The sequence below is a fragment of the Pan troglodytes genome, chromosome 3 (genome assembly GCF_028858775.2).
Source record: "Pan troglodytes isolate AG18354 chromosome 3, NHGRI_mPanTro3-v2.0_pri, whole genome shotgun sequence".
NCBI lineage: Eukaryota > Metazoa > Chordata > Mammalia > Primates > Hominidae > Pan > Pan troglodytes.
Window position 1 is genome coordinate 140,963,015 of NC_072401.2, and position 26,075 is coordinate 140,989,089.

General features: G+C 41.7%; 1 protein-coding gene across 1 annotated transcript in view; it reads right to left on the bottom strand.

Moving 5' to 3' along the window:
- Positions 1–1,038: 1,038 nt before the first annotated feature.
- Positions 1,039–26,075, bottom strand: part of SETD7 (SET domain containing 7, histone lysine methyltransferase) — a 51,049-nt gene continuing 26,012 nt past the window's right edge. The window contains exons 4-8 of the mRNA XM_016952242.4: positions 24,035–24,224; positions 18,354–18,435; positions 15,283–15,400; positions 12,892–13,049; positions 1,039–6,848 (exon numbers count right to left, since the gene is read on the bottom strand). Coding sequence (XP_016807731.1) covers positions 6,668–6,848; positions 12,892–13,049; positions 15,283–15,400; positions 18,354–18,435; positions 24,035–24,224 — 729 coding nt within the window. The 3' untranslated portion in view covers positions 1,039–6,667. The remainder of the gene's footprint in view (positions 6,849–12,891; positions 13,050–15,282; positions 15,401–18,353; positions 18,436–24,034; positions 24,225–26,075) is intronic.

The window sequence follows — 26,075 nt, forward strand, 5'->3', positions numbered from 1 at the left end:
CTTGCCTGAAAGATCTAGCATGTGAATGTGTCTGTGCAGGTGGAAAAGCTGGTCCAACATCAGTTTGGACCCAGTCATCTCACTCGTTTCTGTTTCCTTCCTTCCATGGAAGGAAGTGTGATAAAATCAAGGATTGGGCAACTGAGGGAGGCAAAATAAAGCAGGAGATCTCATGGCCTGCTTCAGTTTGAGGCCTAACTGTGCCTCGTGTAGCCCTGCCAAACTTCCTAGAATTCACTTCTTTGGGGTCCTGGGCAGAAGGCCCAGCTAATAATGAGGTACTATGTTGACTCCTTTTGTCACTGGCTTTTGTGGTTTACAAATGTAATCCCAGCACTTTGGGAGGCCAAGGCAGGCGGATCACTTGAGGTCAGGAGTTCAAGACCAGCCTGGCCAACATGGTGAAACACCGTCTTTACTAAAAATACAAAAATGAGCTGAGTGTGGTGGTAAGCGCCTGTAATCCCAGCTACTTGGGAGGCTGAGGCAGGAGAGTCGCTTGAATCCCGGAGGTGGAGGCTGCAGTGAGCCAAGATTGCACCACTGCACTCCAGCCTGGGTGACAGAGTGAGACTTCATCTCAGATTAAAAAAAAAAAAATGGAAATGTTGACTGTGATTAGGGCAGGAATAAGGGATTGCCAGGGTTCTCAGCTCAGACTCATCCTCAGACTGCCAAAATCTACCACAATGTCTAACAAAATTTCTATATTTTCTTTAAATCATGAATTGAAGTTTCCTGTCTTTCAGCTATTTGCCCTGATCATCTCATTTGCATTCCATACCCTTACCATGTATGTATTCAATCCGACACTTTCTGTTGGTGTGGCTAATCCTTCTGGATTTATGGGTGTATGTGGAATCATATCAAATCCTCAGCTCTTACTAGAATGCTCTGAAAATGATAAATGGCTAATAATACTTTAAAACAACTTAGAATGTAAAGTTCACTTAGCAATTTAAATATACAGGTAGACACATTATAAGAAAACCATTATTGCTTTTCTAACCTAGATGACCAAAGGAAGACAACGACAGATGATTGTATATTTTGTTTAATACTTGCATTGTTTCTATAGCGCAATTATAGCAATCTTTAAATTTACTTTCATTACAAATATTTGTCAAGTTTTGTTTCAGAAACATTTTTCCTACTCTCTTGCATCATGCACCCAGACACACTACAAAAAACTCATTCATAACACAGTAAGGGCAAACATTATTCATGTAAACATCTTTCATTAATTTCCCATAATTTAAAAAAATCATAGAATTATAGATATTGAATAAGGCTCATAGTTTTAGTTCAAATTCCACAAGAGACCAAAGATGCTCGTTAACTGTGATGGGGTTAACTTTTGGTTGCAATAAATGCTGAAAGCATACCCCTGGCTTCTACTTCTTCAACATACCTCACAACCTAATAAATGTATTTCAGGATAAAGAGAGAACATAGAACACCCAGGAGGAAACTTTTGAAGAAGGGAGCTCAGAATCATGGACATAATTTTCCTATGTGATAAGCAGGTATTACATAGTCCCTGTAGCTTCCCAATACATGAATCAAGGTTAATTATCATAAACCAAAATGTAACCAAGTAGATATGTTGATACATTGGCATGTGTGTTCGTATTGCTACTATACACAGTGAAAATTTATCCTAATATGTATCATTTCATTATATCCAGGACCAAAGTGGAAAAAAAAACCCCACTCAAGTTGAATATCATCATAAAGGAGTTTTTGTTTGTTTGTTTTTTCAATAACATAAGAGTCAGGAGAGTTGGGAGGTATGTCCTAGGGATGTGATTGACCCTTGATATTTAACAACTTTGAACAACTGTGTGTAAAGTCACAGACAGAGGAAGCAAGGATTTTTGTTATCGGAGGACGTCTCTCTCTCTGGTTGGAAGTTTGGTGCTTGGGTGCATAGTCTTCCAGAGCTGAGACAGGAAATGTACTGTGCTGAGAAATGGGCCCCTTGCCAGATGCTCCCCTCTCCTTCCTCTCTGCGAGGCAGAAGTCAGAAGGTAGAGATTGCTGGCAAAACTGTGAAGTCCCACCCTGGGGTCTGAACCCCAACTCCACTGAGGGCAGCCTCCCTGACGTGTGTGACTAGGCAGTAAGGGTGGCGGTTGATGGCGGCCGGGAAACCGAGTTTCGAGGTTCACATGGCCAAGTCTGGCTTCTGATTCTGCTGCCCTGCAAAGAAATTGTGCTCCAGATAACTGCACCGGTGTCTCTAATGCCTCTGATTCACTCTCAGGCCCCTCAAAGGCCTGCAGTGATATCACTAAAAGGTGAACACACCTCCATTAGCACCTAACTTCCACCAGGAAGCGGCTGAGGCACTGGGGAAGCCTACGAGCTCTCTCCACGTCAGTGTGCAACAACGCCGAGGAAGTTGCTGAGAGTCAGAGTTATTGTAGGCTTTTGATTTTTAAAAATCAAAATTGATCTGCATTACATCTCAATAGACTCAGATAATTCTCACCAAAATTTTTGTAATGTGTTTAAGTAGCACTGGAATAATTCAACTTCATTTAAATATATTCATTCTATCATGAAAATATTTCATACAAACATCTATTTACATACAAACACATTAAAATTTGTGAAAAGGGTTCCCACCCCTGTGGTTGTATGGCTTGAAATAGTTTCATTGCTTTGAATATGTACGCACACATTTGGCAAAAGAAAACTATTACAATTTAGTATTTTTAAAATTAAAAAAAGTGACAACGAGTTTCCAAATTCCTGAAGGGAAAGATATAAGAAAAACAATAATAATCTATCAAGGTACCCCAAGTAGATGTAAATTTGATATACTTTGTGAACCTTTGATCTGTGGCAAATAAACATTACAACTGTCAGTCTTGCAACATAGTTTTGCTTGTTTTTCTAAAACAAAAGATATCTGGATTCTAAGTCACTACTCTTAAGACAGAAGCTTGAGGCAACTGTTTTAAAACAAAGCAAAACGGAAAACGATACCTCTACCTTCTTGGAAGATTTTAAATGCATGTTGCAGTGAGTGATTTAAATTTTTATATATTAAATGAAATTTACGAAAAGTGCCACATACTGTCTCCCGGAGAAGACAACCCTTTAATTCACTGTTCACAATTAATGCAATTTTAATAGTTATATTTAAATGTTAAAAATGGTTACATTTGGCCTCATTGGCCTTTCTGGGTGGGTCGTTGGTGATAAGGAAATAGTTTTTCGAGTGTGAAGAACCCCCATAGGGCAAATAGGTTTAACTACAGTCCTAGACAGGTTCAAAGAGCTCTTGGAAAACTAATTTCCTTCTTACTGTCTCAGGTAGATCAAGGATGAAGCAAGTTAAAATAAGAATAGGTACTACAAGACTCAAGAACTCCTCACTGCTTTCTTTTTGATCTCATCATTCCTTTGTGTCGGAAATTCAGTCTTTCCAGTTGTTTTTGTTAGTCCATTCAAATGTCCATTTGGGGACATGCTCCTACAGGTTAGTTCCTATTCCTAACTCTAACACAAGATAATATTTCATCACAGAAAAGATGCTAAGGGAAGATCTGGTCATGCAGGAGTTGGACTGAGACAGCTCTGAGTGAATCTCCTTGAGATTACAGTGTCGCACACACACATAGGCTCCCGCTGTTTTTCAGGAGAGCATAAAGTTATTTCTTTATTCCCCACCACATGGAATCTTCCACGTCTGCTGTGATTCTGATGCGATGAAATGACCAGATGCAGCGGCTTCCTGACATATTTCCTTCCCCAGCAGATGTAAAGTAGAAAAATACATTCTGAGTATTCTTTTCCACTTGCGTTTAGGTTCAAACGGGAAACAAACCCTTCCGTCCTCAGCTGTTAACTCCTTATAGAACCTCCACTCCCTTGACTTCTTTCCCTACCTACAGAACTCAGTGAATCTCAAGCCCCACTCCGATTCCAACCTGCCACGGAGCCTTACATTTGGGAGTATGTGTGTGTGTGAGGGGAGGGGTGGGGAAGACAGAGCCAGAGACATAAGCAAACAGAGAGGCACACACAGAGGAAAAGCCAGATGAGGAGGGTCCCAAAGACATGCACAGAGCCAGAGAGACTCAAGAAAGGTCAGTGCAGGGGACTTGGAACAGGGAACAGGAGAGGGCAGCTGGGGCTGCTGTTACCCAGGACACCCAGGCGTTCTCACATATGCAGAGAGAAGAGGAAAGAGAGCCAGCCAGAGAAAGAAGAGCTGGAAGACACAGAGAGTATGAAGAGAGTTGGGAGGAAGACATGGTGAGGCTCAGCGTGGATGCATTGCTTCCTCTGATTTGCGTGGAGGTCACAGACACACTGCTGAGTTTTAAGCTCAGAGTGTTACCATTCAATATCTCATCTGAAGAACTGATTAGCAGACTAATCATTACTTACAACTCTTCAATTCCTTCTATCCAATTTTGAAAAAAATTCCATTTGAATGGGATAATTAGAGTAGCCCCCCCTTAGGATGTAAATTGTACCCCACTGCAGCCAGGACCAGAATGCTATCACTCTCAGGAATGAAATCATTCAGAGCATAGCTGCATCGGGGGCATGACCAGCACTATCCTCTCCCTGACCGCATTCCCTGACCTGGCTGCACAACCCACTTGATCGAGGTTAATGCAAGCCATCTTTCTCCTGAAGACAGTCACTCCCTTTGGGCACATTTAAATTAAAGCACCTATCAGAATGCAAGTCCAGAGGCCCTGGCCCATCTGTCACAGTGTATAGAACGGTCTCTTTCTACAGAGTAAGAGTGACCCTATCCTGGTGCCTTTAAATCTAAAAACTCTATTCAGTTCCTTAGGTGGGCAATCTTCCTGGAAGCACTGACAACTTCCTCTCATGGGTGAACCATTGGCTTAAGCTTTCAAGCAGGGATCCAAATGGATCTCCCTGAAACCACTGCCACCTAGCTGCAAAGCATGCAACCGGGTGCTCTAGGAAGCCTGGCGTTGCAAAGAAGGGAAGGGCAACTCTGTCAATGTGCCCAAGGGCCACCTGAAATGAAAGTCATGAGCAGCCTGGGATTAAGCACTTTTGTTGTAGTCTTCATAAAGCAATGTCAACTGACAAGAAATAGCAAACTTCCTTCTGCCTATGTCCTCACTCTTCTTCCACTGAAGCCTTCTCTCATCAGCTGGAGCTCACTATCTGCTACAGCTTGGAAGGCCTTAGCTTTCCAGACCAAACTGACTCAGGTGACAGGAATCACAGCTGACAGCTGCAGATCAGCATAACAGCTGCTCTCCAGTCCTTCCAGCCGCTGCATCGAGGTGTCTAAAAGAGACAAAGCTATGGCATGTGGTGAGGGTGCTTATAAAAAACAAAACTCTCAGAATTCATTCAGAGCAATCCCAGTGATGTTACAGATCTAATTAGCTAAACTAAAAAAACAGGGGTTTTCTCCTTATTTCTGCAGTTGTGATTACACATGGCTGGCAAAATGGCTGAAATGCTATTGATAGTGTTGCTTTTAAACTATACAGGTGTTCAGTCTTAGTTTACAATGTTTTGAAGCAGGTAAGTGCTTTGGAATTACAATGATGAAGAGTTTTAGCATCAAGGTTTGATTTGTACCTAGTAATCAGTGTGTCTGCCTTAGTAGTACTGACCAAAAAAAATTTTTTTTTGAATTCTGTTAGAATTCAAATTTGCTATTTGACTTTTGAATTCAATGCACTGTGCCACAAGCCTGACCGCGCTATGTTATGTACATTTAATGTGTACTCAAGGAGGAAAAAATTACTAGCACTACTGAAAATATTGCAAAATTGCCATAGTTACCGCTTAGAAATACTAGTTTTCTTCTCTTCTTTCTTAAAGTATATATTACAACTCTTCCATAACTTAATGCAAACAAAGTAAATTCATTTCTTCTCACATCTTAAAGCAAAGATATCTTTGTTTACATGCGAGAATAATATGCTATAATAATACCCTGGCCCTATGAGCCAGTACTTTATATTAGGACATAATAATAAAATGATGATATAGAAAGAACCAGAGAGACCTACACACTGCTATTGATGCAAAAATCCATTTGGAAGTTTTCTCTTGTAAAGGGTATCTAAGAAAGAGAATAGGGCTGAGGGGTGAAATGACTTTAGAAGTGGGCTTCTATTTACTAAGAAAAAAAACAAAGCCATTCTATTGCAAGATACAGATCAAAGGTTAAAAGGCAAATTATACTACATTTAGAGAATAAAGATGTAGTAATTGTCAACCCTTAATACGGCACATATGCAAGTGTGCTAACACAATTTGCACTGGCCATAGGAAAAAAGCACTATGGAAAAACCACTGACTAAAAATGACTGAAAAACCCCGTTTCCCTGTTTCAGTCTAATCATTTGGCATCTCCGAATGTGGTACAGATTTAGACTTGAACCACCAAAGAACATCACGCTGTCTTATGTCAAATGCTCGACAATACCTCTCAGTAGGACGTTGTTGCAAGGCTAGCTAATTTTAAATCTGGTATGAGTAATACAGTCAAACCTAGTTAGTATGCGAGAAAGTCGTTGCTAACGCATGGTGAGAGGATGTGACGTCACAGCATGAGCAGTCCCTGGTTGTCCCATTGTCAGATAAACGTAGTGCATAGATCCAAGTTTCTATTCCAGGTCTCTGAACTCCAAAGCCAGGCCTTTCACTTTTGCTGGGTGGCCTGGAAGGCCTTCAGCTCCACCTGGTACCACTCAGGGGCTTCAGGCCCACTCTTCCCGGGGGGGCTGTGGTCATAGCCATAGGCAACGGTGAGCTCTTCATCGGCCTCCACTGCTCTCAGGGTGCGGATGCATTTGATGGGCCCAAAACGGGGGTGGACAAACCTAAACATCAAGATGCACACAGTCATTCCCGGGCCAGACCAGGAGGTTGGAAGCAAAGGCTAGGGAGGGGCTGATACAGGAATCACCCCCAGGCACTCTTCCCTGGGCACACCTGGTATGTGCCCAAAGTGTGGTCACCCAGCATCAGTTTCACCCGAGAGCTTATTAGACATGGAGCATCTCGGCCCCATCCCAGACCTGCTGGATTGGAATCTGCATTTTAGCGACACCCCCAGGTGATCCACTGGTGTATTAAAGTTTGAAAAGCACTGCTCTGTTTTTTAAAGCATATTTGGCACCTTGCATTTATAAACCAACAATTATGATCAACAACAAAAATCTGTCGTTAATGAGAAATCAGATCCAGTGCAGCCCGCCAGCATTTGAGCTTGTCTGGCCAGCAGCATCAGATTACCTGGCTGTATCTCAGGGAGAAGGCTTCACCAGAGTGCTTTTGGAGTTGTAAGAAAGAGCCCTGTGGATTTTCAAAGGCAAAAACTCTGTATTCCACCCTATACATAGAGAGGAAATATTATTTTCTAGCATGAAAGTAGATGAAGATTTCTTCCCAAGAGGGAAGTCTAGACCTCTCTGCCAACCTGTTTATTTAGTATTTCCCTGTGAAGCATCCTATGAAGGGAGCAGTATCTCCTTCCTACAACAAGTCCTCTTGGGACCAGAAACGAGGTTAACACTATGGCTATGTTCATTTGCCGAAGGCTCCCAATCCTGTTCATCTGCACAGCTCCCTGCAGAACAGGCAGATAAATAAGCAATAAATAGACTTAGCTCACCTAACAGCTGCTGAAATGGATATATGTAAGGCATGGCCAGAAGAAATCAGCTTTATTTTTATATGCATCTGGTCAAATCAATCTCATTCATTTAGAGTCTTTTTTTTTCTTATTCTTTTTTTTTTTTTTTTTTTTTTTGAGACAGAGTCTTGCTCTGTTGCCCAGGCTGAAGTGCAGTGGCATGATCTTGGCTCACTGCAACTTCCACCTTCCAGGTTTCAGCAATTCTCATGTCTCAGCCTCCCAAGCAGCTGGGATTACAGGTGTGCGCTACCATGGCCAGAAGATTTTTTGTATTTTTAGTACAGACAGGGTTTTGCTATGTTGGCCAGGCTGGTCTTGAACTCCTGGCCTCAAGTGATTGGCCCACCTTGGCCTTCTAAAGTGCTGGGATTACAGGTGTGAGCCACTGTGCCCAGTTTATAGTCGTATTTTGCACAAAGGGTTGGTGAGACAGCAAAGGAGAAGGTTCCAGGACCTAAGTTAGATTGGTGCTTGGTGGCTGGACACGGTGGCTCACATCTGTAATCCCAGCACTTTGGGAGGCTGAGAGGGGTGGATCACTTGAGGTCAGGAGTTGGAGACCAGCCTGGCCAATGTGGTGAAACCCCATCTCTACTAAAAATGCAAAAATTAGCTGGGTGTGGTGGCGCACACCTGTAATCCCAGCTACTTGGGAGGCTGAAGCACGAGAATCGCTTGGACCCAAGAGGTAGAGATTGCAGTGAGCTGAGATTGCTTCACTGCACTCCAGCCTGGATGACAGAGTGAGACTTTGTCTCAAAAAAAAAAAAAAAAAAAAAAAGATTGGTGCTTGGGGCATGATAGTAAGTACTTGGCTGGTTCCTTCTATCAGTGGTGGAGGAATGGGCATGTCTGTAGCTTTGGGACTTCTTTTATGTGGAGTAAAAAGGAACAACCTTTACCTCACACCAAAGGGGCCTCTATGTCCACCCTCTTGGGTATCATATCATGTTTTGTGGAAAGGACACTTGGTGTCAGAAGATTTTGGTGTGAGTCCTCATTCAACACATTTTTACTGCATCCTCTTGGAAAGTTCACCTTATATCTCTGAATCTCACTTTCCTCATCTGTAAAATCATGATAATACTAGTAATAGTTATCCCATAGGGTCTTTGTCATGACAAAATGGGGTCACATATAGAAAGCACCTTATACAGTGCCTGGCACAAAGTAGGATTCAACTAATATTGGTTACTGCCTGCCTGTGAGCATGCATGTGTGAACACAAAAGTGAACAGAGTTATCAGCCTGTACTCCACCACAAAGGAGATGCGTGGACTGTGGATTCAGGAATTCCTTATGAAAATCACAACTCTTTGCTTAAATTAAAATATTTCACTTGGCTGGGTGCAGTGGCCCATGCCTGTATTCCCACCACTTTGGGAGGCTGAGGCGGATAGATCACCTGAGCTCGGGAGTTCAAGACTAGCCTGGGCAACATGGTGAAACCCCACCTCTACCAAAAATACAAAAAATTAGCCAGGGGTGGTGGTGCGCACCTGTTGGTACCAGCTACTTGGGAGGCTAAGGTGGGAGGATCGCTTGAGACTGGGAGGCAGAGGTTGCAGTGAGCTGACATTATGCCACTGCACTCCAGTTTGGATGACAGAGACCCCATCTCAGAAAATAAAATTAAAGTAAATTAACATATTTCACTAAAAAAAAATGCTCCTGAAATACAGGTTGGTTAACCTCTGGTACACTGAAAAAAAAACCAAAAAACAGACCCTGTGTTGAATTTCCAGGCCTAAAGCTTCTCTTATAATCTTCTTTTATTTTCATTTTCCTGTTCATTATCATCATCATTTTCAGAGTGTAGATAACGGACAGACTGAAAAGAAAGAATTCAATTTCAGGTGTTGATTGTTGAAGATGACCCAAAGGCACAGTGGTTAAGAGCCTTAACTGCTCTGCCTTGGAGACCTGCTTTTCCTGTCTGTGATCTCGATGGTGATAGCAGTGGCCTCACTGAGTTACTGGGAGGACTGAATGAGACAATGCATGAAGAGCATCTAGCACAGCACCAGCCCATAGTGAGTGGTCTATAAACGTGAGCTACACGATTAGCAGTCAAACCAAACCTCTGTGCCAAGTGGCTTAGCCTCTTGTCTACAGGTTGTCTAGGAAAGCAGCTCTTATCTATTTGTCCATTTGGCATTTTGTACTAGATTGCGTTTCAAACAGCTTATGGAAGTGTTTTGTTTATGTTAAAGTGTACATATCAGGGCCAGGCATGGTGGCCCACACCTGTAATCCCAGCACTTCGGGAGGCCGAGGCAGGTGGATCGCATGAGGTAAGGAGTTTGAGGCCACCCTTACCAACATGGCATAAACCCGTCTCTACTAAAAATACAAAAATCAGCCAGGCGTGATGGTGCATGCCTGTAATCCCAGCTACTTGGGAGGCTGAGGCAGGATAACCACTTGAACCTGGGAGGTGGAGGTTACAGTGAGCTGAGATCGCACCATTGCACCTCTAGCCTGGGCAACAAGAGCGAAACTCCACCTCAAAAAAAAAAAAAAAAAAAAAGGGTACATATCAATACCAATGATTTTTGAAACAAATGAATACCATAAATTGGTATCTGAATTTCATATTTGGTTATTATTCAAGTAGTCTTCTCATTACCCCAAATAACTAAGATTTGGTCACCCTGGGCTTGCTTGCAAACAAACTAACAAACAACAATAAACAAAATGAAAACCTGCAGAGTACAGGGACTTGGTTTTGCACAAATGAAACCTTCTCTTGTCTCCTGTGCTGTCTTCCTTTTGGTGAGAAAAATCATGTCCTTGCAATGAAATCAACAACCTGGTTTGTTTTAAAGGAGTAGTCTTAAGTAGCATTTATGATTGTTTGTTACCACCCCTTTAAAGGGTTGTTGTTAAGCTGTGTGCAGCTTGGAATGATGCTTTGGCCTAATTCACCCTGGCCATGAAAGCCTTGGAGTTAATCACAGTGTCAGTTTCATTTCACATGACACATGTCCTTTGCCATTTCTACCCGCCCTTTAAACAGGAGTTGTAGCTTCAGTGCTTGTTAAGGGCTGCCAAGGAGAGCAAGTCGTTGCCAGGAAAATTTTTAAGCCATTTCAAGGATGCAGGGATGGACATTCTTGAGGAACCTCCAAATCCTGGCAATTTGCCTACAGATTAAATGCACATGATCTGATTATGCTTATGCTAACAAGCAAGATGACTGAGGGACTGCAAGCTATAACTGAACAGAAAAGGTTGCAGGCAGCTCACTGGCTCCCAGGAAGAACTGGCATTCTCAGGCCAAGCTAAGGAAAGCAACGATGATGGTACAAAGAATCCCAATTATATCCTCTAGAGCACAGTCAGAGATGTTTAGCTTTGGGAAGAACACGTTCAGGGGTCATGTAAAAACTACTAAAGTGTTTGTAGGGCTACCATGTAAAAGAGAGTCTGACATGGGACACAGGAAAAAAAGGGAGACAATTAGAGCCAAGGGCTGAATATTTCAGGGAAACCCATTTGGGCTTATTATAAAGAACTTTCTAGGCCGGGGGCGGTGGCTCACACCTGTAATCCTAGCACTTTGGGAGGCCGAGGCGGGCGGATCCCCTGAGGTCAGGAGTTCAAGACCAGCCTGGCCAACATGGTGAAACCCCATCTCTACAAAAATACAACAATTAGCCATGCATAATGGCAGGTGCCTGTAATCCCAGCTATTCGGGAGGCTGAGGTGGGAGAATTGCTTGAACCTGGGAGGCAGAGGTTGCAGTGAGCCGAGATCTCACCATTGCACTCCAGCTTGGGAGACTGAGCGAGACTCTGTCTCAAAAAAAAAAAAAAAAAAAAAAAAAAAAAACAATGAAACAGAATTTTCTAGTCATTGGAACCCAGAAGCTAATTTTGTAATGTCTATTTCATTTGTCTATTTGTCTGGACCTTTGTGGATAATGTAAGCTCCACACCAATGGAGGTTTCCAAGAAGAGGTTCAATGAGCAGATGGAAGAGAAGGCTCAAACTCTAAGAGGATTATTTGATTTTTAAAAAAAAAAACAGCTTTGTTAATACATAATTTATATACAGAGTGTAAATATATGTACTCCTTTATATATATTTACCTTTTGAAGTAGATAATTCAGTGGCCTTTCAACCACTGAATATCACAAATACATACAAAATTCGGCAACCATCACCATCATCTAATTTTAGAACACCCGCCTTAGAACATTTTAATCAGTCCAAAATGAGACCGCAGTGAGATCCCATACCCATTAGCACACACTCCTCATCACCCCTCCCCAGCCCTAGGGAACCACTAATCTACTTTCTATCTCTGTGGATTTCCTACATTTTGGACATTTCATATAAATGGAATCATACATTCTTTCACTTAGCATAGTGTCTACAATTCTCATCCATGTTGTAGAATATGTCAGTACTTCATTCCTTTTTAGTATCAAATAATAGGGACTCTGATTTTATAGATCTTTTCCAACGCTGAGATGTCATGCCCTAGGCTTAGGACTTTATTTTCCTTCTTTCTTTCACATCATAAAAGGGCTCCCGGCCGGGCGCGGTGGCTCACGCCTGTAATCCCAACACTTTGGGAGGCCGAGGCGGGTGGATCACCTGAGGTCAGAAGTTCGAGATTAGCCTGACTGACATGGTGAAAACCCATCTCTACTAAAAATACAAAATTTAGCCAGGTGCGGTGGCACATGCCTGTAATCCCAGCTACTTGGGAGGCTGAGGCAGGAGAATCACTTGAACCTGGGAGGCAGAGGTTGCGGTGAGCTGAGATCTCGCCATTGCACTCCAGCCTGGGCATCAAGAAGGAAAATCCATCTCAAAAAAAAAAAAAAAAGGGGGCTCCTTCATCTTCTCCACTGTGCAGAGTAATTTAAATTTTTACTATTATTTCAAATAACACTATCTTTAATTGTCCAGAACGAGAAAACTGAAGGACAAAAAAAGCGGCTATAAAACAGCAACCCCTCGGTGTGGTATACTATTTCCATACCATTCCTCCTCTTCAAAGCACTTTCCATTTCTTAGATCGCCAAAGCCACAGAGTGAGGCTGTTTAGATTTTGAGTTTCAAGTCATAATCCTGAGGCCGATGGCAGAGGACCCATGGTCATTCAGATGAAGCAGCCTTTATCTGAGGCAGAATAACACCTTTTACTGCCCTCCTCCGTCTCAGGGCCCTGAGGCATAGATCCGCCCCAGCAGCTCTGGGTAATACTTACATATCGTAGATGCAGTTTGGAGTGAAGGAGTGATTTGCCTTGTGTCCCAAGGAGGCACAGTACTTGGATACGTGGTTATAGGGCTCAGGCACATCAATGACCGTTTCTTCATCAAGGGAGAGGGTGTTCCCATTAAGGGCCCAGTCCCTGCTGTCAACCTGCAGAAAACAAGAAAGCGAGCCTTAGAGAGGATCTTTCTCCCCAAAGGTCAAAGGACATCAGAGATATTAACTCATTTATCTTATTATTTTTTTTGTTTTTGAGACAGGGTCTCACTCCATCACCTAGGCTGGAGCGCAAGTAGCATGATCTTGGCTCACCACAACCTCTGCCTCCCAGGTTCAAGCGACTCTTGTGCCTCAGCCTCCTGAGCAGCTGGAATTACAGGTGTGCACCACCATGCCTGGCTAGTTTTTGTATTTTTTGTAGAGACGGGGTTTCACCATGTTGGCCAGGCTGGTCTCGAACTCCTGACCTCAGATGATCTGCCCACCTCGGCCTCCCAAAGTGTTGGGATTACAGGTGTGAGCCACCACACTCAGCCAAAACTTCAAGGTTTGAGCACTACAAAATGAAATAAAACAAAACAAAACAAGGCATGTCTCCACACACTGAGAGTGCAAATGACATGTGTGGTCAGTGCCAGGCAGCTCGACTTACTATTTATTCATTTTTCCTTGTTCTATGTGAAAAAAAAGGATTTAAAGTCCCTGATGAATACACACACAAATATAACTGGATAGCTTGCATTAAAAGTAGATAAAGAAGAGGAGGCAAAAGAAAAAAAACAAAGTAAGAACACAAATGGAACCAGAAATGTAAGGGATGCAAGAATGTACTCTAGGAAAGTCCTCCACCTTTGTTACAGGTGGGAAATCACTGTGACCAGGAGGCAGCCATCGATTACCAGCATGCCTTCTTATCTACAACAGGGGTTACTAACAGTGTAACAATCAGGCTTCTCTTCTCCAAACCACTCCTACCAACTCACCCCAGGAGCTGGTGATGACAGCAGTCCAGCCTTTTGAAGTCAACAGGATGACATTTTTCATACAAAACTGTTGACTCTCAAGGTATACCATTTCCCCCACTATTAAATTGTAATTGTGCTTTTATTCATATGTGATAGTCCCTCAACTGATGTTTACTAAGCGGTACCATGTGCCGGGCACTGTTCTAGGTGCAGGGGATACAGCAGTGATCAAAAGTGGAAAAAAAGCCTCATGGACTTTAATATTCAAAAACAGTCATGTGATACCGATATGTGGCACTTGGTACCATCTACCTTAGGCTGCCATTAGTTGTGTATTTTTCTTATCTCCCCAACAGAATCTAAATTTCATTAGGGCAAGAAGGGTGTCACTTTCATTTATACAATAGAGCATATTGAGGTTCAGCACAAAGCCAGATTCTGCAGTTTGAAATCCTACTTGAACTCTGCTATTTGCTATATTTTTGACTTTAAGCAAGTTGTGTAATCTCTCTAGGCTTCCGTTTCCCTATCTGTAAAATGAGTAAGTAAATCATATATCAATATCCCAAAGTCACCCTTTGTATGCTGAATTTCTCTGGATTGCTGACAGAAGTCTGGCCTTTGCATGGGACGTAGTCTGACAGACCATAGTGCAGTTTGAATACATCGCCCTCTTTTGCCTGTGCAACTGCTTTGAAAGTGTAATAACTTTATTATTATTTCACAGCATTTTCCCTCTTACTGTTCCATAGGAATAAATGCAAAGGTGAACATAAATGTGGAATATTAGCCATAAGCTTAAGGTCCCATACACGTAATATAAGTCAGACAAGGAAGGAGCACATCAGCTGTGCTAAAAACATTGAACTTTTGCCCTTAGGCAGACACTTAGGGAAATTAACTGTAAAGTGAAGAAACAAAAACAGAAAACATATTTGAAGCCTTTGACATACATCAAAGATTGTATCTTAAAGGTAAGAGGTGATTCAACTCTTTAACATTTTGTTTTTAATTTTTTTGACAAAAGAACTCTTCCTGACAAAATGTAGGATATAGTATAGCATGGCTTTTGCACAAGAAGATGTAAGGGGCTTTCCTATAAAGCACCCCACCCAAGGTCATGAGTTAGTTATTTACAGAGTCTGACTGGATCTCAATTTTTAAGACATTGGTACAGTCTAATATACCAATTACTGTCTTATTGATGGCATTACCCCACTCTCTATAAAATAGCTGTGGAACTTTTTTAAAAAATCGTATTAAGGCTTAAAATAAAGAGGAGGAAAATGTCCAATCAATTTTACAAAAAAGCCAATCTGTTTCTTTAACTTTCTAGTGAGTACTAAGGTAAAGGGATTTTGTTTGAAGCAAAGCCCTTTAACCAACAAAGTTGATTTTCCACTGTCAGCCCCACTCACCTCTTGGTGTGTAATTCGAACTCCATTATAAAAAGACATAACAGTATTAGGTCCCACAGCTACCTTTGAAAAAAGTCCTTCTCCAGCACTGGAAATAAGAGATTCAGCAACATAAACCCTAAATTGAAAAAAGAGTTGAATAGTGACCTTTTCAGCTTAATATGTCATTCCTTACATCAACTGCCAAAATATCATTAAGGCTACTGATTCCAAAATGTCAATTCATAACCCAACTAAGAAGGGAGGGAGGAAGAAAAAGTTAAACCACAATATTTTGGCATTGGAAATTAAACAAACGGTAGTTATGTCTCTTTTAAGAGTGGTGTTTAAAATTTGCTTTCTAATATAGAAATTATCATTATATTTTCATAAAGATGCTCAGTGCTTGATATGAGGTATTTTTTGGAAGAATTTTATGTTTTTAGTTGATGACAATTTTCACTGTCTTACTGGACAAGTAAACATTTTTTCAAAGTTAATTAAAGCTATATCTAAGTTTGTCAGTGTTAGATGGGAGGGAAAGGAGGCTGTTTTAGTTAAGCCTCAAGATGTATCTTCTATATGCAACAGTGACAAACAATTAATAAGATATATCCAATAAGCATTTCCCAGCAAAAGGGTTCATAACAGGGGTCAGTTAACTATGGCCTGAGGGTCCAATCTGGCTGCTGCTCATTTTTGTAAGTAAAGTTTTATTGGGACACAGCCATACCCATTTGCTTAGTATTGCCTATGACTGCTTTAGCTCTACAAAGGCAGAATTGAGTAGTTGCAACAGATATTATATGGCTTGCAAAGCCTAAAATATTTACTATGTGGCCCTTTACAGAAAAAGTTTGCCAACCACTGGTTTATAAGAAAACAGCTGGTTGGGCGTGGTAGCTGATGCCTGTAATGCCAGCACTTTGGGAGGCTGAGGCGGGTGGATTACCTGAGGTCAGGAGTTCAAGAGCACCCTGGCCAACATGGTGAAACCCCGTCTCTACTAAAAATACAAAAAATAGCTGGGTGTGGTGGCGGGTGCCTGTAATCCCAGTTACTCGGGAGGCTGAGGCAGGAGAATCACTTGAACCCAGGCGGTGGAGATTGCAGTGAGCTGAAATCGTGCCATTGCACTCCAGTCTGGATGACAAGAGCAAGACTCTGTCTTAAAAAAAAAAAAGAAAAAAGCGCTCATAATTATGGAACTGGATTTAACCAGACGCTGGGATGGAATGACCCTACAGGAACTGATCCTCTGTAATTTCAGTTACATGGCTCTTATGCTTATTCATGAACTGGAAGACTGATTTATTGCTTTCAACTCTTTACTTCTTCGCTGTGATAGAATTATATACATCCTGCCACTTTGCCACGTGACCTTGTAGTGCCTCCCTCAGGGTGGGTGGAGGATACATCCTGCCCTACTGACTTCTCGTTTGGCCATCTGATCTGCTTTGCTGGTAGAACATGGGCAGAAGTGGCTGCAGGCAAGTCTCAGGTGTGAAGGGCTGGGGCAAATTTCTGCTGGCCTCCTCCAGACTTTTCACTGTCTCCACTAGAAGAATATGCCCTAGGGGGCTGTTGCTCCCTGTTTCTCTTGTAAAGAAAACATGTGAAACAGACTTGAACCCAACTTGAAACCTGGAGTCCAGCCTAGGCCAGCTGAGCTTAGCTGATTCCAGTCAAAAGTGGCTGAACCTCAGCCAACCTACAGAACTATGGTGTAAAACAAAATGTTTGATTCTGTAAACCACTGAAAGTTCTGAGGGCATCATTATGCAGCCTCATCACAACAATAATAACAGAAAAGACTAACACGTATGGCTATGGTCTTGTGTTTCGGAGCTAACAAAGAAGCTAAACCCTTCCCTTTGTAACTGGGCCAGAGCCTCATGTCAAAAAAGAGTCCATTCATCATTGTGACATTGTGGGGTCAGCCCTGTCAGTTGAATGGAGGAAGAGGCCTATTTCTCAGATGGGAACAGAAACTGAATGGGAGGTAAGCCATGCTTACAAAACACGAGGCAAAGAGAAAACCAATTTCAGATAGTACGCTTATTCATAAACAGATCTGTTGCTAAGGAATAAGAAGAATCCCAGAGAGGGTACCAGAAAAAGCCACATCAAGACTCAAGAGCTAGAGTTTAGCCATCCACATAAATAAGACATGAAGTAGAACAGGATGTGACCCTCTGGGAGTGGGCTTACAAACCAGAAACTTGTCATTTATAAGCTAGAATGTTTTTATGCCTCTTATACTTTCTTTGTTTCACTCTTGTCTTCTGTTTGTGAAAAAAGAAATTGTCTTGTGTTCCAGAACACCTCAGCTGGACTAAGATGAAATGGAGGCATCCTGTGTGCACAGGCTAGGCTTTAAAGAGCATGAAATGTTCCCCTAGAGGGCCAGCATGTGACTGCAGCACAGACCCTAAGAACGGGAATGCTCGGCCAGGACACAGCTGGCTGCCTGGCCCAGCTGCTCTTTTTTTTTTTTTTTTTTTTCTTTTTAGATGGAGTCTTGCTCTGTTGCTCAGGCTGGAGTGCAGTGGCATGATCTCGGCTCACTGTAACCTCTGCCTCCCAGGTTGAAGCAATTCTTGTGCCTCAGCCTCCCGAGTAGCTGGGATTACAGGTATACGCCATGACACCCAGCTAATTTTTGTATTTTTAGTAGAGATGGGGTTTCACCATGTTGGCCAGGCTGGTCTTGAACTCCTGACCTCAAGTGATCCGCCCGCCTTGGCCTCCCAAAATGCTGGGACTACAGGCATGAGCCACCATGCCCGGCCTCAACTGCTCTTTCTACCTGGAGGTTTTACTCTAGGACAGACACACAAGCTGTTCTGTGATTTATGGGTGAGGAAACTCTCTTACAGGGTCAGATTCTACATAAGAATAAAAACACTCTTCCTCAGAATATAGAAATATTTATTTGAGGGTTGGCAAAGGAAAAGGACACTTTCATGAGGAGCTTGGTCTGAGCTGGAACCCAGCCTGGGCAGAGAGCCAAAGAGGCGCATAAGTTCCTACCACTAGGCTTATTTAACCTCACATAAACAGTGCAATTAAAACCCCAAGGAGGAAATTACCTTTCTGATTCATAAGGATCTGGAAGAAGAGCATTGGTAGAAATGCAAGATGAAGTCGACTTATCAAAGTGGTACACTGAATCTGAAAAGCAAACAAAAATACCAGTATAGGTGCAGAGTTAGGGAAGAGCATTTATAACACTTCTCTCTATTCATGGGACAACGAAGAGTTAAAAAACCAAAAATCTTAATCAAGTTATACCAACTAGAATGAAGTTCTCCAATTTAAATGGATACATTTTAGATTTACGCTTCAGTTTTATTTTCAGGCCTTCACGAACAGCCATCAGATGCATCTCTTAATATTCCAATTCACTCTTGAATTTTCCTTATTAAAATGACTTAAAGGATGCCTGGGAATCAATAAAATGCTTTGTCATGAAATTCTGACATCTCTTGGCTCAGATCAAATTGGATGATGGTTTTAAATTTTTCTGGTGGTTTTCTTCATTACAGATACAGTCTACAGAATCCAACAACTGAACACTGGCAGTTGTCTCCTTCACTAAGAATAAAATTCTGCCTCACCAGAATTAAGGAGAACAGCACTGCTTTTGATAAAGCATTAACAAAGTAATCTCCTTTCTATTATGGTGGTTCAGAAGCCAATTAGTAATTTACTCTAGAAATCAAGGCACACAACCACCCTAGAAGGAACACTGGCTCTCTGTGAAGGATTAGCCTTAGAGAATCCTCACAGACAGCACTAAAGATAGATGCTCTGAAGACTGATAGGTAAAGAAACAAGATTTAGAATCAGAGGGCTTACTCCTGCAAAACAAATGATTATATACACTGAGGGAAAACTCATAATCCCATTAAGCAATTCTTCAGTAGTTACCAATGGTTACTAGGTCCTCTTTCTGTTTGTTTGTGAGTGGCTTTTTTTGTACAACCAAAACCCCAATGAATACCTGAAACTAAAAGTCAGAAACCAATCCAAATCAGTCAGTGTCCGCAACAGAAACGGACCATTTGAGTGTTTCAAAAAGAATTCAGTTCAGGGAATTGGTCATACAGGGGATGGAATGCTGACAAGCCAGATGGAGCCGTGAAGAGCCCAGACACTGGCAAGAGCAGGAAGCTGCCACTGGAGGCCGGAGGGACAGAGGGCACAGTGCTGCTCCTGGAGCTCTGGAGCTGGGGTAGTTGGAACTAGCCTGGGCCGTCCTCATGGGAGATGGAATCAGGAGGTGATGGGGCCACTGCTGGAGATGCTGGTTGACACAGAGAGGGCTTCTTCCTGCTGCCTTCTCCTGCTTTGTCCCCAGCCAGCCAGTGGCCTCCCTTTGGCCAAACTCAGACAGAAGTCAGACACACAGGAGCCTGAAAAATGCAGGCCGCAAGGGGCAGCAGCCTCTTGCAATAATAGCAGGCAGTGAAAGAATGATGAATGGATTGGATCTGAGAGCAAAGTGGTAACAGACCACCAAGCAATCCATGAAAAGAATTTAAACCACCCTCCCCCACTTTTTTTTTCTTTTGAGACAGTCTTGCTCTGTCACTCAGGCTGGAGAGCAATGGCGTGATCTCAGCTCACTGCAACCTCTGCCTCCCAGGTTCAAGCGATTCTCCTGACTCAGCCTCCCAAGCAGCTGGGATTACAGGTGCCTGTCACCATGCCTGGCTAATTTTTGTATTTTCAGTAGAGATGGGGTTTCGCCCTGTTGGCCAGGCTGGTCTCGAACTCCTGACCTCTAGTGATCTACCTGGCTCAGCCTCCCAAAGTGCGGGTATTACAGGTGTGAGCTGCTGTGCCCAGCTGCCACTTTTTATAAATAACCAAAATTTGTGCGTGGAATGTATGTTCATTGAGTGGAAATTTTCCTATGAATTCCATCTGGCTCCTTAGACTAAAATTTTTATGACAAATTTACTGAGTGCCAACTACATGTACAACACTAGGAACTGTGTAGATACAAAAAGGATTAACTTCTGGTGCTGCTTTCAGGGAGTGCACACTATCTCTTCCAATGCCTACTGTCTCTTCTTCTGTTCCCTTAGACATGCCCAGGCTGCAGGCACATCCTTTACTTTTACAGATTTTACACATCCTTTACTTTCCCTCCTTTCCTCTATAGTATGCTATGCCCTTTGACTAGAATTCATTTATTCAATGGACAAACATTCATTATAAAAAGTGAGTTAAGCCTTAAAGATGGCGTAGGAATTAGCCAAGGAAAGCAGTTACTATGTGGAGTAGGGCTGATCAGGTGAGAAGCAGGGGCATAGGTGAGAAACTCCACAGGAAGTAAGTAGAGAACTAGAAGTAGTTTGTGGTTACAAAAGCACACAGAGAATGGAGAAGCTGGTGAGGCGACAGGTCAAGGAGTGTTTTATGTGAGATATTTGCATTAATTTCTCTCCTTCCCCAACCACTGGACCCTACAGTCACAGGACCCTGTACTTCCTAACCCAGTGGCCAGTCAGCAGGTCAATAATTATAACTGGAAGGGGCAGAGGAGAGACACAAACATGGCAGAACATTAGACTAAAGATCGGTCCACAGGATCTTCAGAGTGCCAGAGCAGCCACGGTTCCTGGCCCTTTTGAGGCTCAAACTATCCAACATTTCAAAACACCTGAGGTCTGCAGGAATCTTGCCAATAAATCCCCCCTTTCTTTTCTGCCTTAAGTTAATTTGAAGTGAATGTTTATTTGCAACCAGAAGGTTTTTGTTGTTGTCGTTGTTTTTTGTTTTTGTTTGTTTGTTTGTTTGTTTTGAGACAGAGTCTCTGTGTCACCCAGGCGGGAGTGCAGTGGTGCTATCTTGGCTCACTGCAACCTCCACTTCCCAGGTTCAAGCGGTTCTTGTGCCTCAGCCTCCTGAGTAGCTGGGACTGTAGGCACACACTACCACACCCAGCTAAAGCAACCAGAAATTCTAAAAAAATAATAATTCCCTTTAGAATTCTCACTCTCAACAATTTTTTTTTTTTTTTTTAAAGACAGGGTCTCACTCCTGTCGCCCAGGCTGGAGTGCAGTGCACTCAGCTCACTGCAGCCCTGACTTCCTGAGCTCACGTGATCCTCCCACCTCAGTCTCCCAAGTAGCTGAGATTACAGACACATGCCACTATGCCCAGCTAATTTTTTTTTTTTTTTGTATTTTTTAGGAGAGACAGGATCTTACCATGCTGCCTAGGCTGATCTTGAACTTCTGGGCTCAAGTGATCCACCTGGCTCAGCCTCCCAAAGTGCTAGGATTACAGCTGTGAGCCACCAGCCCTGGCCTACTGTTTCTTATTTATAGCAAGAAGAATGTAATAACAACTTTCATTACAGTGTTTTATGGTAGGTGCTAATATCCACATTTGGTAATGAGGAAACAGGTTCTGAAAAAATAAATAACTTGCCCAAGGATAATATAGTAAATGTTAGAGCTAGGTCTCAAATTAGGTGATTCTTAAGTTTAGGCACCTGCCACTAAAAATGCTGCTACTTCTGAAGTTTTAAAATTGGCATCACCAATTGGGATCCTCCCTTGTTTTGAGCCTCCTCATTTCTAAATATTATAACAGTGTCTCCTTTCAGAACATAGATCAAGGGCATAGATATCACAGTTTGTAGTTCAAAGATTACTGCTTCCTTTTTTTTAAAAAATAAACTTTTCATTTTGGAGTAATTTCAAATATACGACATGCACCACTTAATGAAGGGGATACATTTTGAGAAATGTGTCATGAGGCGAGTTGGTCATTACGCAAACATCAGAGAGTGTACTCACACAAACCTAGATGGTATAGCCAACTACACACCTAGGCTATTAATAAATGGTACAGCCTATTGCTCCTAGGCTCCAAACCTGTACAGCTTGTTACTATAGGGAATACCATAGACAACAGTAACCTAATGGGAAGGATTTATGTATCTAAACATATCTATACATAGAAAAGATGCAGTAAAAATATGATATAATCTTAGCTGGGTGCAGTAGTTTATGTCTGTAATCCCAGCACTATGAGAGTCTGAGGCAGGAAGATTGCTTGAGGCCAGGAGTTTGAGACCAGCCTGAGCAATACAGCAAGACCCTGTTTCTACAAAAAAATTTAAAAATATTTAGCTGGGCATTGTGGTGCATGCCTGTAGTCTTAGCTACTGGGGAGGCTGAGGCAGGAGGATTGCTTGAGCTCAGGAGCTCAAGGCTGCAGTGGGCTATGATAACACCAGTCCACTCCAGTCTGGGCAACAGAGTGAAATCCTGTCCCTTAAAAAATAAAATGAAATAAAAACAAAAATATGGCATAATCTTATGGTACCACAGTTGTTACGGGCCCATGACTGTATACAGAAAAGTCGCAAAGAAAGCACAGAGCATCCTCACTGTTTCTCCTAATGTTAACTTCTTACAGTGCATGGTACATTTGTCAAAATTAAGAAACCAACACAGATACATTACTATGTACAAAACTCTAGACTTTATTTAGATTTCACCAGTTTTTCCACTAATGTCCTTTTTCTCTTCCAGGATCCAATCCAGAATCCCACATTGCATTTAGACTGTCTCCATTTTTAACTTAAAAAAACAAAAAAGACATTTAAAGCAACCCAAATTGGACCTAAATATAAATGCTAAATTTTCCACTTTTGGACAAGCTTCCTTTGGAGATTCTTCTTCAGATCCCAAATAACTAAATACTATTTAAGCCTATTAATGCCCAGATTTATTGTCTTTTCTGTTTTTTTCTCCCTATAACCAAACCTGGATCAGAAATACATGCATATATTGTTTTCAGGGAATCAGACCAATTCAAATAGCTTTCTTAAGCTGTGCCACTCAAAATGCAAAATCTTGATTTTTCTTTGTATATTTTCCAGATTTTCTACACTTAGTAATTTTATACTCAGAAAAAATGTTTAGTGTGACATGTGTACTTCTAAAAGGAAAATAATACTTTTTTCAAATATGGATTCCATTGGGTTCACTCATACATTGTGCTCCACACAAGATGTTGGGCTCGAGATGCCAATATGCATTTATATTTTCCAGTCACAGCTCAGGCTCAATCAACTTTACAGTTTAGAGATCTACTTGATTTGGTTCTTTATTATCATAGTACAGTTTTTTGGAGAGATAACCATTTGAAATCAGTTGAATTACTGCTGTCATTTCTTTATTCCCTCCCTATATGAGAATTATATACCTAGGCCCTTTGTCACATGACTTTTCAGTATCTCCCACTAATGTGTATGGTGTAATTTCCCTGTCTCACTGATGTCTGGCTTGGCCATGTGACTTGCTTTGACCAGTGAAAAGTGAGTAAAGTGCCACCATGTCAGTTCCAAGGTGAGGTTTCAAAAGGCATCACAGGTATCTGCTTATGCTCTGACACTTCTGTGATCCACTGTGGGAAAATCTTGCCCCACATTGCCATTGTCCCTTCAGATTAGGCCCCAGAATTAAGGCAAAGAGAGCTGACTCAAACCTGACCAGAAGACTCAAGTCTGGCCTGGCCCCCTAAGCCCAGCCTCAGCCAGCTGGAGTACAGCTGCTCAGCAGAGCTGTGGTTGCTGTTGTAAACCACTGGGGAGGTGCAGTGTCTGTTATGCAATAAAACCTGACTAATAAACACGATTAAAGAGAACTATACAGAGAGGAAAAGAAAAGAAGCTTGTCTCAAATCAGCCCTAACAACCTGCTTTGGAATTGGAGCAACCCATCTGAAGCAGATTCAACTTACTTCCAGGCATCAGTTCAAAGTGAGGCCTCCCTTCTTCAGTGGACATAAGGGTAGCCAGTTTGCCTTCTATCATCTCTCCATCAATAAATTTCCCATAAAGTGCGGTCCTCTCATCAGGGTACACATAGGCTATCTTCTCTCCAGTCATCTCCCCATCTTCATTTACTTCTCCTACAAGGCTTCCTCCATCCTGATGGGAGAAACCAAAAACCAGAAAATATTATATATAGTATGTCTAGGACATGAGTCCCAAGAAATTTCTCTTCTGCGCTCCCATTATTAATATAGCACCAGTAGGGATAATAACAGTTTAGGAACCCAGAGCTTTTCACCTGGGTAAGAAAAACATGATGCATAGCTCCTCATCCAGCTCCATACAAATATACTGCTAGAAAGTCATACGCATTTGGGGCATGTATGCCTGATTTAGAGAGTGGGAAATTCCGCTGCAGTTTGAAATCCGGGACAAGTTACTGATACTCTATCTTGGTTTACTAAGAAATAAATAATGTTTCTTTGATATTTGTAACATCAATTACCAATATTTAAAGGAAATGTAACTAAGTGTTATTTTTGGCCAAAATCAAATATGATGACGATCTTTAGCAAGACACTCCTACCCACTATTCATAAGATCTCCCTTCTCAATATTAAATTTTGGATTTCTAGTGTGTTAGGAAAATATTCAGTTCAAATGTACTTAAGAATTAATTTAGTGTACACAAGTAAAGAGAGTTATCTGCACTTTTTCAGAGGCAAACAAAAGGATGTCTGGACACTGCCTTTCTGAGATTCCTATACCATCACCTTTTTTGGAATTAGAAGGAAAAGTGAAAAAAAGATCAACTAAATTCCACTCCCATCTCAATTCTTTCTTCCCACTCTATTTCCTGCTCCCTCTTGCCTCCTTTTAGCAGAGCAGCGCACTTAGCTTCATGCTTAACTCTTTCATTTACTTCATTCCTAGGGGTCATTGAGTACTTTAGGGCAGAGGCTATCATATAATTCTATACCTTGATAAGTGGTAGGGACACAGTAGGTGATTCTTAAATGCTTTTTAAATTGAACAGGGTTACCAAAAAGTAATGAATAATTTAAGCTAGGGTGCCAGAGATGTTTCTTTCTTTCTTTCTTTTTTTCCATCCAGAAGGTCCTCATGGTATAACTTTGAAAATTTAAGACCTTAGGGAGTTTGATTTAACAACAGTAATGCCATGACATCTTTTAAAAGCTTGGTTAATTTCTCCAACTTGAGGATCTAGGAACAGCTATCTACTCAAAGTCAATGATGTAGGATGACTTTTGAGTGATCCCCAATGCTGCCTTTTTTTTTTTTTTTTTTTTTTTTGCCTTCTAGGAAAAGGGATGTAAATTTAAAAATGAATCATGGCACTTACATAGAAAGAAAAATATTTAGAAGCATTTTTAATGGATAGAAAGTGCACTAGGGATATAGTCATTGCTCTTTCTTCTCTTCAAGTTAATTCTTAATAATTGAGCATAAATGGAGATGATACTTCCTGCAAGATCTGCTTTCAGGCTTTTAGTGATGATTATTGAATGGAAGGGTATAAGAGCATTTGTGCTTCTTATACTCCATGACTAACATAAGATAACATTACTATTTATTTAAAACAGAAGTCTGTCTTTCCAGGGTCTCACACCTTTCCCCTTAAATGTTTAAATTTCTGGTTTCAGAGGGAGTGAATTTATTTGTCCAGAATGATAAAGTAGAAATTCTTCTTTCATTTCCAAAAGGAGTTATATATTTTTAATTAAAAACCTTATATGAAAAACTTTTTCGAGGTAAATTTTTGAAAGAAATACACTGTCCTTAGGGTGAGCTTACAAATATGGACTGTAGGGAAAATCATCACTTTTTTCTCCCCTTGTTCCTGCTATGGCCCATTACAGAAATTTCCTCCTCTGCTGTATCAGGTATCAGGGAGTGTGGGGAAAGAAATGGCTGCTTTCTCTCCTCTGCTCACTGGCTCCTCCTCGTGGGGGGAGAAATCGTTCATTTGACTGGTGAGCAGCCAGG